Source organism: Phalacrocorax aristotelis, chromosome 5 (genome assembly GCF_949628215.1).
Source record: "Phalacrocorax aristotelis chromosome 5, bGulAri2.1, whole genome shotgun sequence".
Taxonomy (NCBI): Eukaryota; Metazoa; Chordata; class Aves; order Suliformes; family Phalacrocoracidae; genus Phalacrocorax; species Phalacrocorax aristotelis.
This window is the reverse complement of record NC_134280.1, coordinates 53,563,495-53,575,411: the sequence shown is the minus strand read 5'-3', so window position 1 is coordinate 53,575,411 and position 11,917 is coordinate 53,563,495. Positions and strand designations below refer to the sequence as shown.

The 11,917-nt window shown below is 46.9% G+C and overlaps 1 protein-coding gene across 1 annotated transcript in view; it reads right to left on the bottom strand.

Annotated features, from left to right (window-relative positions):
- Positions 1–750: 750 nt before the first annotated feature.
- The window catches only part of TSPAN32 (tetraspanin 32), a 35,126-nt gene continuing 23,959 nt past the window's right edge, over positions 751–11,917 (bottom strand). The window contains exons 5-8 of the mRNA XM_075094579.1: positions 8,233–8,334; positions 6,604–6,696; positions 4,917–5,000; positions 751–2,651 (exon numbers count right to left, since the gene is read on the bottom strand). Of these exons, the coding sequence (XP_074950680.1) occupies positions 2,556–2,651; positions 4,917–5,000; positions 6,604–6,696; positions 8,233–8,334 (375 nt within the window). The 3' untranslated portion in view covers positions 751–2,555. The remainder of the gene's footprint in view (positions 2,652–4,916; positions 5,001–6,603; positions 6,697–8,232; positions 8,335–11,917) is intronic.

The window sequence follows — 11,917 nt, the reverse complement described above, 5'->3', positions numbered from 1 at the left end:
AGCTACGCACACCTATATGGCCAGTGCTGGAAAGGTGCCTGCTTCTTCTTCTGAAGTTTCAGTAATCATACATGGTTCAAGGGAAGTGAGAGCTGCGGGAGAGGGATACGATAGCCTGTCAGGTTTCTTTATTATATATATGCTACTCCTGTCCATAGTCATCCCTTTACATTAAAAATTGACCTGGGAAGGAGGAACACATAAAGCTTTCGGAGTCCTGGCGGTGAAGCTTTAACAGCGATATTTTCTACTAGTTGATGAGGCTTAAGCAGGTAACCCACATCCATAACAGACTCCACTGATTCGCTCGCTCTCCAGTGTTTTTTGGTATGGCAGAACATCAGCAGTTGTCCAGCCAACATAAAGTGATCAGCAAGGCCTGACTACCTAGTGTTTAAAAAAGTGAAACCATAGAGATTTCTTTCATATAAATACTCCAGTCTTTATTGCTTAAACATGTTCTTAAGTTTGTTTTTCCTGCAACTGCCTGCATTACGCCTCGTGAGTTACCTGCCTGCTATCCCAGCAGGATAGGGTGAGGCTGATGAGCGGCTCCTTTTCCTCCAAAGGACCAATGCCATCCTCCCCCTCTTGGGTGCTAAGGCACACTGCTGGGACAGCCGAGCACCAGCTGCCCAGGGAATATCTCTTCCCAGCACTGAAAGAATTACTGAGAACTCTCCGTGACGCAAAGTCCCGAGTAATGCAGGCAGCCTTATGCACGGCAGAAAAAGAGAAGGAATGATGGCCTTTTGTAAGAAATTAATCTTTAATGAAGCAACCATGAGTCACATGAGCTGCCAGCTGGCCCGAGGAATAACAATAGCAGTGGCCTGGACAATAGCAGCTAGAGCTCACAAGGGAGATTGTCTCTCTCCAGAAAGTGATATACTTAATAGTACATATATACATATAAGTGATTTTTTCCCCACTGCTAGAAAGTTGCGCTATTGGCAAATGCATATCACCACTAAACCCCTGCTGGGCCGAGGCATGTTGGTGAGTGCAAGGAGGTAGCTTGAGTAATACTCTGGAGCATTTTGAACTTGATCCTGCTTTCACTGAAGTCAATGGTGAAGCTCCGCTTGTTCCAAGGGAGCAGGATGAGGAGCAACAGCCCTTGCCCTCCCGCCCCCCCGCCCCAACACAATTCTTTCCAATGCAAGATATTTGTAGCCATGTTAAAATGCTAACCAGGTGCTGTTCTTGTATGTGTAGCAGCCCCTGCCTGAGGGCCAGGAACTGTCCTGAACATCAGCATGGGCCTTTCCGTGTTTATGTCAATAAACAACTGCTACTTACTGTTTTTCATGGCTAAAAGCCACAACAAAGGAGAGTGGGGAAATCTTCTGTTGGTTCAACAGACATTTCACATAGCCATATAGTTTACAGCAGGTTTTGCAGCAGGTGCTAATTCTATTGCAATGATGGGTTTCAGCTCAGAAGCAACTCTGCCTCCTTGCAATGAGGGTAAAGCGTGCCAGGGAGCCATCGTTTGAGCTAGACTGAGAGCCAAGTTCTTCAGTAGATTTCTGTTTATTATTGATAAGGTGATGTAAAGAGGACATGGAGCTGGACATTGTATTGTTTGACCTGGCTGGTGATCACTCTTGTTCTCATACAGATTTAAACTTCAGTCCTGAGTGTATGTGTAATATCAAAGTCCTTTTGTATTGCACAGCAGCATGGTGGGTTAGTGAAGCTAGATAAACACAGAACTAAGGCTGGAAGTTGAACAAGCCCCTGTGAAATCAGCATGGCATCAAACTCTAGGAGGTTGACTAAATTCTAAGAATAAAAAATAATGCTGTATTGCATTACCAAGAAGGAATAACAGAGGGATACATCCTCATGCTGGTCAGTTGTTTCAAAGCTCATGCACTGCTTTCTGATTTTTTTCCTGATCTCTACAAAAACCTCTGTAAATCCAACAATATTTGAAAACAGGGAAAAAACAGTCAACAGTTGTTGGATGCCTACATACTTGAGCATGATCAGAAACATGCCCAAAGTAAATCATTACGAGTGTCCAGGCTAGGAGAGCACGTTTCCCATCAGCAATAACACACTTTGTGTCCATGTATTTGCTGATAGCACAAGATCAGTCCTGGGCTGTGATCCAAAGCCATCTTCCTAGAAACATTGCATCTCCAGGGGTCACAGGGAACTTCTCAGATGACAGCACAAGAGAAGTTTGTTTTAATGCTGTGATTTTTGCTGGGCTTTTCTCTCCATTTTTGCCCTAAGGGGCTCTTTGTGTCCTGCTTGTGGAGCTACAGCCTGTACATACCCCAGCGAGGCAATCTGCACCTCCGAGCCCAGGTGCGTGTCTCAGTCCTTGCCCATTTTCAGCAAAGGTGTGGGACTGCCCTTCCTCAGATCATTGTCCACTCCGACCAGCTCAGATATGTATAACAGCTAGTAGTGCAGGAAGGGGAAATGCATGACACATGTCCCACTGCCTGACCCTATGCAACACCTTCCCTGGGGAATTTTGTGGGTGACTTCAGACATCTTCCTGTGCCAAGAGCCGGCTCTACCTGGGCAGTGCGTTTCTACCTCTGTCGCAGGATATATTTGCCTTTCCGGTCCAGGTTGCTGCTGAAGTGGATGGAGAACCAGAGGAATGAAGTCAGGATCATCCCATAAGCCTAAGAGGAAATAAATGAGATGGGCATACAATTAAATGCTGAACTGATTATGATGCTCCATCTGCGCAAATAAGTGATCATAAATGTTGCCTGTTAGTCCACGTGGCACTTCTGAATTTATGTATCAGGATGTCACATTTTTCTTAAGACAGCTGTTCTCCAATAAATGGTGAACACCAATTCCAACATAGGAGAAAAAACCACCCCCAAAAGTGGTTAAAGCATCTGATTGCAATTAGCACAGTATGGCTCAAACCCAGTCCTAAAAATACCAAGAAATGAGATGAAACCGGGAAATTCAGAATTCAAATTCCTGCCAGAAAACATTCCTCTATGAAAACAAACATCTCTTTCCCATAATAATAGCCTTTTGTAAAGAGAACATAGGGAGAAAAAACCCCAAACCTCGTGTATCATTTGGAGTTCAAAACTCACCAAAACAAAAAAAAATCTCTAACAAAACACAAACCCCACCCCATAAACGTGCATGGTTGTGACTGCAGAGGACAGTATACTTCCTCTGTACTCTCATATTCTGCCTAGTATATCACACATCAGGATTTACACAGGCAATGTATCAATGGCAAGGCTGCTGTGGGAAGGATAACAAGGGCTGTAACAACGTGCTCTTTCTTAAAAGTCTGCCTTGGTGTGCAGGTGCCTTTGCTTGCAGCTTGATCTGGGGACACGTGTGCATTGTTGGCTGAGGGACAGTGACATCAGAGCAGCTATAGACTTTGTCACACGTTTCCTTTGCATCCTGCCATCACAATAGTGAACTATGCAGCAAGATTTCCTCTAGCATGCACTTCAAAGACAGCGCCTTATCTGGCTATAGCATCAAGCTGTGAAAAAAAGATATACATAATAAAAATGCCCCCACTTCTGTCTAATATGGCTGCAGTGAAATTCCTTCTATACCTGAGAAAAATCAGAAAGCGACACCAAATATTCACACATGACTTTACATTTATAGCTCCACAGCAATGCCTGATGTTTTTCCTAATTTGCTACTAGCAGTATAAAATACAAAAGTGTTTGTTTATCTGGGCTTTTTTTTTTGGATGGAGAAGAGCCTTCTAACCCATAAGTGTGCCAAGGTGGACACAAGTAGTAAAACAATCTCCAAATACACATTCAGTCAGGAAAGGTCATCCCAGCTGGGGAGTAACACAGAGATACCACAGCAGACCAAACCTCCCTTCATGGTGAAGAAACGAGTCTCCTGGCAAGTACTCTTTTCTTGCATGCTTCACCACACATGCAGGGCCCTTGTATAGACGTGATTACAGTGATACACCTCTGCCAAGCAGTGGGTGGGCATATGAACAGGCTTCTTTCAATTAGTGGCGCTCTCCAGCTCCAAAGAGACCATCCCAATGCAGCCACTGAGCCCCCTCACCACTGAAGGACACGCTCCTCTTGCAGCACTTCATTTTTTCTTTTGTCTTCCCCCAAACAAGACTCACAAATTCAGTACAGACGCTTTCTACCCAAGCCATGCTACGAAGATGATCCTACCCCTCCTCTGCAAGATCCTCCTTCAAAGATGGTGCCTGGGCGTCCAGGCAACATGCTCTGCTCCTCTCCTTTGCAACCTGCTCCTTATGAGCCCGTGCTTCACCCACCCACTGCCTGAGATGCACCTTTCCAGGTTCTTTAGTGGTCATTAATAGGATGGGACCTTCCCCTTCTGCACAGCTCTCCAGCTCCACTGCTAGTGCTCACTAGCTTTCAAGACCTTCTAGCTCTGGCCACACAAAGTGACTTCTCAGGCTGAGCTGGGAGGCAGCCAGCAAGCGCTGGGCAAGGAGGGGTAGCAAGTTTCTTAAAATATGGAGCTTTTACTGCATCTCCTTTTCTACAATTTTTGCTGGCTACCTACCTGATCTGCAAGGCCTGCACCAAGTGACACAGCCTCTCGCTTGCAGGATAAGATGTGCAGGCAAGCCTGAAAGGATGAAACACAAATGCTGCTGCAGCCCACTCCTGCTGGTCCCCAGCCCCAGCTGCTGTGTCTAGTTTGGGCAGAAAAACCATGCAGCGAGCCTATTCCTGCAGGAAAACGCCTCCATCCATCAGCCTGGCCAAGACAGGTCATGGCCCTTTCCTAATTTCCACAGTGGAGTCCGCCACTGTTTGTTTCGCTGCTGCCAGTCTCCAAACCCACTGAAAATCCTAGCTTCTGGGGGCTAATTTAAGATACACTTTTCCTGCTGGACCCTGCCTCTTGGGGCCAAAACGCAAAGGAACAGACATAGCTACCGTGAAGCCAATGGTGATGCCCAGGAGTGTGGAGACAAAGTCCATGTGCTTCTTCAGGAAGACCTGGATCTCTTTGAGGCAGTCCTAGGAGGAGAGAGACACAACTTGCAGCACAGCTGCAGCTCAGTGCGGGACTTTGTCGCCCCAACAGCACTTGCCACAACGCCAGATGGAAAGGGAAGCAAGAGGGGGATGCAGCATTACACAGCTGGGCTGCTCTGTGGGCAGCTCTTCTATTTTTTCTCCTGCTTGCTGCAACTTGGGAAGACAAACACCTGCAGTGTATTTTCCATTACTACAATACACCTACGATTTTTCTTGGTGTGATGCATTTCAGACTGTGGGGGTTGTGTGTGTGCACAGGAAAGGGTGGTCATGCACAGGCTTTTTTCTTTCCACCCAGTGGAAAATGTAAAGAGGGAAACGAAAAGATGGACAAAGCAGAGCACACCATAATGCTAAATACGTTCCCCGAAGATACTAATGAACAGCTCAGTTTTGCGAAGTGTCACAAGCATTAATATACATTAGCTGTAAGCATGCCAACGGCCCTACAGAAATCCAGGAGTTGTTAGCCAAGAGAGCAATTTCAAAAATGCAAGAGCATGCCCTTGATAAAGTAATTTGTAGCATGAGGTAAGAGTGCTAAAAGCCAGAGGGCAAATGTACTGCGGCTACCAAACCGCGGTTCCCCGAGTTGCAAAATGCATCCTCCCACCGACCTCCCCCAGACCGCCACTGGAGGAAACACAAACCATTAGCCGGGAGGGGAACCGAGTCATCCCTATGGTGCCCAGTTTTACTCTGCTCTCCCTTCCTGTTCTTTGAGCTGAGTTCAACCCTGCTTTGAGATGTGACATTCCCGGAGGCAGTGCTTTGAAACGGCGCCCTGCGGGCGGACGCGTGCCTGCGCGTCACAGCGTCCTGTTAGCGCTTGACATCTTTGTCTAACAACAATGTTTTTCTATAGCTGTAGCAACATGGTTTTGTTTTTCCTAGGGACAGCATACATATTGATGCTGGTGGCTTTATCTACTTCAGCTGCTTTGACTACTCCAGTGGAAGAAAAGTAATCATACAATAGATTTGCTCGGAGAGTACGAAGTCTACGTTGCAGCTTCAGCACAGAGGCAGTCTAATATTGGTGGCGTCTTCATTAGCCTCACTGAGATACTGCAAAGAGGAGGAATAAAGTGTACCCGATTAAGCTACTGCTGGGCATCATCATCCTGCTTCAAGTTTCTCATTTTAGTACCTACTTAATGCCCTGGGAAAATGGAATTACAGCAAATTCCACATTTTTTATTAGCGGGGCACTTTTTAAGCCTCAGAAACTAGTATCGCTTGGAAATGTCCAACAGTTTTTTTGAGTGCAGACACAGGCCCACGGTATGTCACAGACTCTGCAGAGGCAGGAGATGAGGAGGAAGTTGGAGGGAAATGACAGACTGCAAACACAAGCATTTTGAAGCTGTTCTAGAGCTGCAAACGAAACCAGGGCTCCTCCAGTGGGTGACATGCCTCCTTATTGAAATAACAAAACCCCAACAAAAGAAACCCCAACTACAGCAACTCCAAACCATGAGAACACCATCATTTTCCTTAACGCTTAGACACCAGTGAGGTTTTAACAGTTAGTGAGCAGCAGCACAAGCCCACTGTGGGGTAGAAGAAACCTTTCCCTTACCTGTCCTGCACTGTAAACCTGGCTGGATGGGCAAGTCTTGTGCTCGATGTTGTCTGTGTCCCCAAATGGAGAGTGCTTCCCACAGCACAGGAACTGGAAGAGAGGGAGAGATCTGCCAGCCACCTGCTGGGGCTCTCCCCTTGCTGCTAGCTGCTGCAGCAGGAGGTGTTGGCAATGGGCCACCCTTCCTCCCTACTGCCCCTGGCAGGACTATGCAACCAGGGCTGCAAGAAGCGAAGCGCACAGGTATGCAGCTGACAACTGCAGCAGCAATGGAAGTTAAATTCAGAGGAGGTGGATGGATCTGGCCCCAGACTTGCCCAGCCCCTCCAGGTCTGCTGCCTGGAGCTGGGGCCAGGCTCTCCTTCCATGGTCACACCAGCTCTCACAGTGTCTGCTCTGGAAAATCCAGGGATGCTCAGACTCATGTTTCCAGTGCTTGTTGTGGGCTGGGGGTGGTCCCCAGCAACACCCACTGTGGAGCTAGTTTCCCATAGCAGGGTAAACTGGCCAGCTTGGAGCTCTAGCAGAAGGAAAAAAAAATAGGAGTAGAAGGACTGTTTCTCAGGCCTTCAGTGTTTATCAGGATCAAAGTGGCTAAAATAGTAACTAATGAAGCTGGATATTGTGCCTGGTTCTCCTTGCCAAGGGGGACTCTGTGTGTGCTGCTCCACAACCCTGCAGAGCAAGCACCGCCACACCTGGTCAAGGCTCCGAGGGCCACCACCATTATTGCAATGAGGAACATTTGCCCTTTTCTGCGTTTTGAGAAGCACGGATGACAGCAGCTTCAGAAAGTACATGTTACAATGATTTAAGAAAACATGGAAGGATAGAAAGAGTTGCATGGGAGGTGTCTGGAAACAGCTGAACGGAGCTGACCTCCTGATCCAGCCCTGCTGCATGCCATGAACTCACTACTCAAACAGGCCCTGCTATGCAAGGAGACAGCATCTCCTGTTGGAGACTTGGGAGTTTCTCACCACAGGGGACATCCTCACTCAACTCCTGTGGCTCTGAGGGCAAGCATCCTCCCTGTGCTCTGGGCAACCACCCATACCCACCTACTGAGCTACAGACAAATCCCCTGTGCCAACAGCATCCTGGTGGTGGTTTTGGGGAGCTTGCTAGCAGCCTCCAGAATTGCAAGAGGCCACGTAGCATCCAGTACTCCTCAGCCATAGGCTCAAGAGTAAACAGAAATAACCAAGTCCAAATATTTCTGCTGGACAATGTGGAATTTCCCCCCTCTCTCTACCTGACTGGGGACACCAGAGAGGTGTATATCCACTTTCTCATACCACAGATAGGGAGCATGGCAGAGACCCTGCTGAGACAGACAATATATATATATCAGCTACAGTGTGGAAGCTCTGAAGATCTCATACCAGAGCAATGCTCAGGCAGGTGGCCCTTTCCTCCTGTTGATAATCCGGTTGGTCAAATGAGGGAAAGTAAGAGTAGGAAGGGAGGAGCAGACTTCACAGCAGGCTGGAGGACTTGGTTCCCAAGGAAAAACAGCATTGCATCATCCACAAGGGAGAGCACAGGCATCAGCCCCAGCCTGCTGAGACCATTGGGAAGATACCCCAGGGCAAGGTTTTCTGCTGAGGCTGAAAGACAACTTACTGCTTCATGAATGGCAGTCAGCTCCTGCCTCCTGATGCTGGAGGTGTTCCTCCTCACCTCCTCGTACACAAGATCGTACATATCCATCATGCTGTGTTCCACCTGCAATGAAAGCAGAGATCTGTATGTGGAAAACACTTACTATGGTAATCTCTGGAGGGAAATATGCTTCTCTCACATCCCCCCAGAAGATATCACACGTGTAGTAAGACAAGTAATGCAGCTATTAAATGACCACCATTCAGCAGCAGAAGCTAGTGTATGACCCACCACACACCAAGGACTACCTACAGCATGGTGAGTCCCACATGAGAGGCTGCAATGCTGCATCTGTTCCACCTTCTGCTACACACAAAATCACAGAATCATTAAGGTTGGAAAAGACCTCTAGGATCATCAAGTCCAACCATCAACCCAACACCACCATGCCTCCTAAACCATGCTCTGAAGTGCCACGTTTACACATCTTTTAAATACCTCCCAGGACGGTGACTCCACCACCTCTCTGGGCAGCCTGTTCCAGTGCCTGACCACTCTTTCAGTAAAGAAATTTTTCCTAATATCCAATCTAAACCTCCCCTGGCACAACTTGAGGCCATTTTCTCTTGTTCTATCGCTAGTGACCTGGGAGAAGAGACCAACAGCCACCTCACTACAACCTCCTTTCTGGTAGCTGTAGAGAGAGATAAGGTCTCCCCTCAGCCTCTTCTTCTCCAGGCTAAACAACCCCAGTTCCCTCAGCCGCTCCTTATCAGACCTGCTCTCCAGAGCCTTCACCAGCTTCGTTGCCCTTCTCTGGACACGCTCCAGCATGGGCCCTTTGGCATCATGCCAGGTTCTCACCAGCTGATGGCTGGAGCTTTTGGCCTGTTTTGTGTTTAGAGTCAGAGAACAACTCTGGTGCCTGTGACCAGTGTGTCTCTAAATCCCTCTGCCAGGCAGGGATGACACCATCTCCCTGTCCTGTTGGATGACTGTGAGGACAGGCACACATGACTGAGAGATGCTAAAATAAAAAGTTGAGAGGACATCAGATCGCTGGTGTTATCCCAGTGATGGAGGTGTTCCTCCAAATACAGCCAAAAAAATAACAGAGTGATTCAGTGGTGAATCAGACCCTAAATATTTACCAAACATGTGAGAACTCACAGCTTGACAGATCCCAGGGAACTCCCACTCGGGTTTCAAAGGGAAAAAATATGACAATTGCCTTCAGCGCCTGGAGTCAAAACCTTATTTCTTCCTTTTATTTTCCCTTGCTTCCTCACCAGCATCGATCTGAGTGGGCCTGCAGGCAGCGCTTGCCTTTCAGGAGGGAAAAATTGATCGGCGAGACAGAGTGGGTGGCCACACAGGGAGGGACAGGCTCTACGGGAGCAGAGCCAACTCTCAGTGAGGCTTTTCAGCTCAGTCTCAAGGGGCTGTGCTTGGAAATTATACTAGGGGAAAAAAAACCAACGCCATGTGCCTGGTGGGTGAAACCAGGGTAATTTGAGGCAATTACAGCCATCACTGCAATATTGCTCTACCCTGCCTGGCTGTCCAAAATGCAAGCAACTAATGGAGGTTGATAACCAGGGAGGAGAGAGAGGAAGGTTGAGAAGATTACTTGTATCCAAGTCGGCTCAATGCCACCAGTAATAGAGTTTAATGTCTCACATTGGAAGATTTTCCGTGGCTATCAACATGGCATAGAAATGAAGGGGCTTGGGGGTTTCTCTGCATTTATCTGCAGCAAAGCTGATGTCCCCCCTGGACACTCCATCACCCTTCATGGGGCAATCTGTAGGTGAGGCAGGAGCAGCCCAATGATGAAGGACATATTCTGAGCCAAGGAAAAAATCCTCCACAGCAAGGTGTGTGATGCTGACCTGTCCCACACAGGTGAGGAGGGAAGATGGTCATTTTGCCACCCCTGTGTATCAGAGTGCATTGAGTGGGATGGGCACAGCAGTAAGAAAAGATCTCCAGCAGACTTGTGCACCATCCTTCCCCTGAGCAAACCTTAAAACCCAATAAGAAGAAAACATCCAAGCTTTTCTAACTTCTTGTGGGCCATGAAATAGCTTTCCAGCAGCAGCAATTAAATAAATGGATTCAATAAAAAGAGCATCCATTTCCACTGAAGAATTAGATTAAGAATAATGAAAAAAGAATAATCTTTTGACCTCCTCTTGTGGCCTCATGTTGCTGAGGAAGGAAGGAAGAACAGAGCAGCTGGTGCCTTAACCTAAGAGATTATTACCTTTTGAATATCCCAACGCCAGTCTAAGATGCAGGAACAAAAACTATTTTGTGTTGTTACAACATACATATGCATTTTGGTAAGATAATGGCGCTGCATGTGCAATTTTTGCCTGTTCGTATTTATTGTTAGTCTCAGGGTGCTGAGCTTCCCTCCTAAATTTCAATGACTTTTTAAAAAAAATAAAAGGGGGTTTTAAGCAAGTTGCTAGGTTCAAGCAAGTGCTCAAGGCTTGAAAGCAACCCAGAAGTTTAACATTAAAAGGTCTGCTGAACACTGGGCCAGGAAGTGGTGGTACAAGTAGTTTTAAGCCTTCTGCCTTGCCTGGGCACATTCCCCAAAACCTCACAAAAACGGGCAAAAATGCTCCTTTGACTGCAGTGAGTTTTGGGCTGGATCTGGCTGCTTACTTTACAACTGTATTCAGCTTAAACCAAGGTGAATTGAGACGGGTCAGTGATGTTCCATCTGCAAAGACCATCACAGGCTCCATAGCAGTAGAGCAGGCTCTGACCATGCCACCAGAACCAATTCACTATGCAGAAAAGTCAATGCTCATTAGTATTTTGGTCTGATAATACGCCTCAGGGCCCAACTGAGGCTGATGTCCTACTCAGCAGCTTCTCAGGTGATTGTGCAGCACCAAGCAACCTGGGAGGAGGGCAGGTGAGCTGCCCAGATGTTGGCAACTGCTGGCCACTGCTCATAGCCTGCGGCAGCTGCCAGACTGGCAAGCTCCTGCCAGCTGCATAAAACCATGAGAGGATCTATTTAACCAGGCAAGGTCCTGCCTGATGCCATGGTGCACATCTGCACCTTCCTTGTTATTTTAGGTACCATGCAATGACATTAAACATTGAGTCTAAGGCTGCTTGAAGGAAGAGAACCGCTAGGAAAGAATTGAAGGAACAAGATAGCCATAACAAAGCTATGGCAGAAAATTATTCCAACTGTTGGAAACAATGAGGGAAGAAACCACCAGCAGTCACTGTTTCACAGCCAGCTCAACTACAGTGATGGTGATGATGATTACGATGGTCATCTCCAGGTACATAATGACTACGAAAGACTTCAACAGCACCCTGTTTCTGAGCTTGCTTGTGAGCTGGCTTCTCAGTTATTTACTAATTTTTTTTTTCATTTTGTCAAGCAGCCTCCAAGACCTGAAAGCTCAAAGTGTAAAATGTTTTACAGCAATAATTTTCTTTTAGAATGTGTGTCTGGGCAGGCCTAAGAGTACAATTTGCTGTTAAGTCATTCTCAGCATTTCTATCTAGCAATTATATTTAGCATTTATACCCAGCTATTATCTGAATATACTATTTAGGCCCTGGTAAGGGAATATCAAACTACAAAACCATTTTTAAAGAGTAAATTGACTGTAGTTCCTCCACATCATCTTTCTGATCTTTTTCTAGGATCATTTGATTTTGGAGGGGA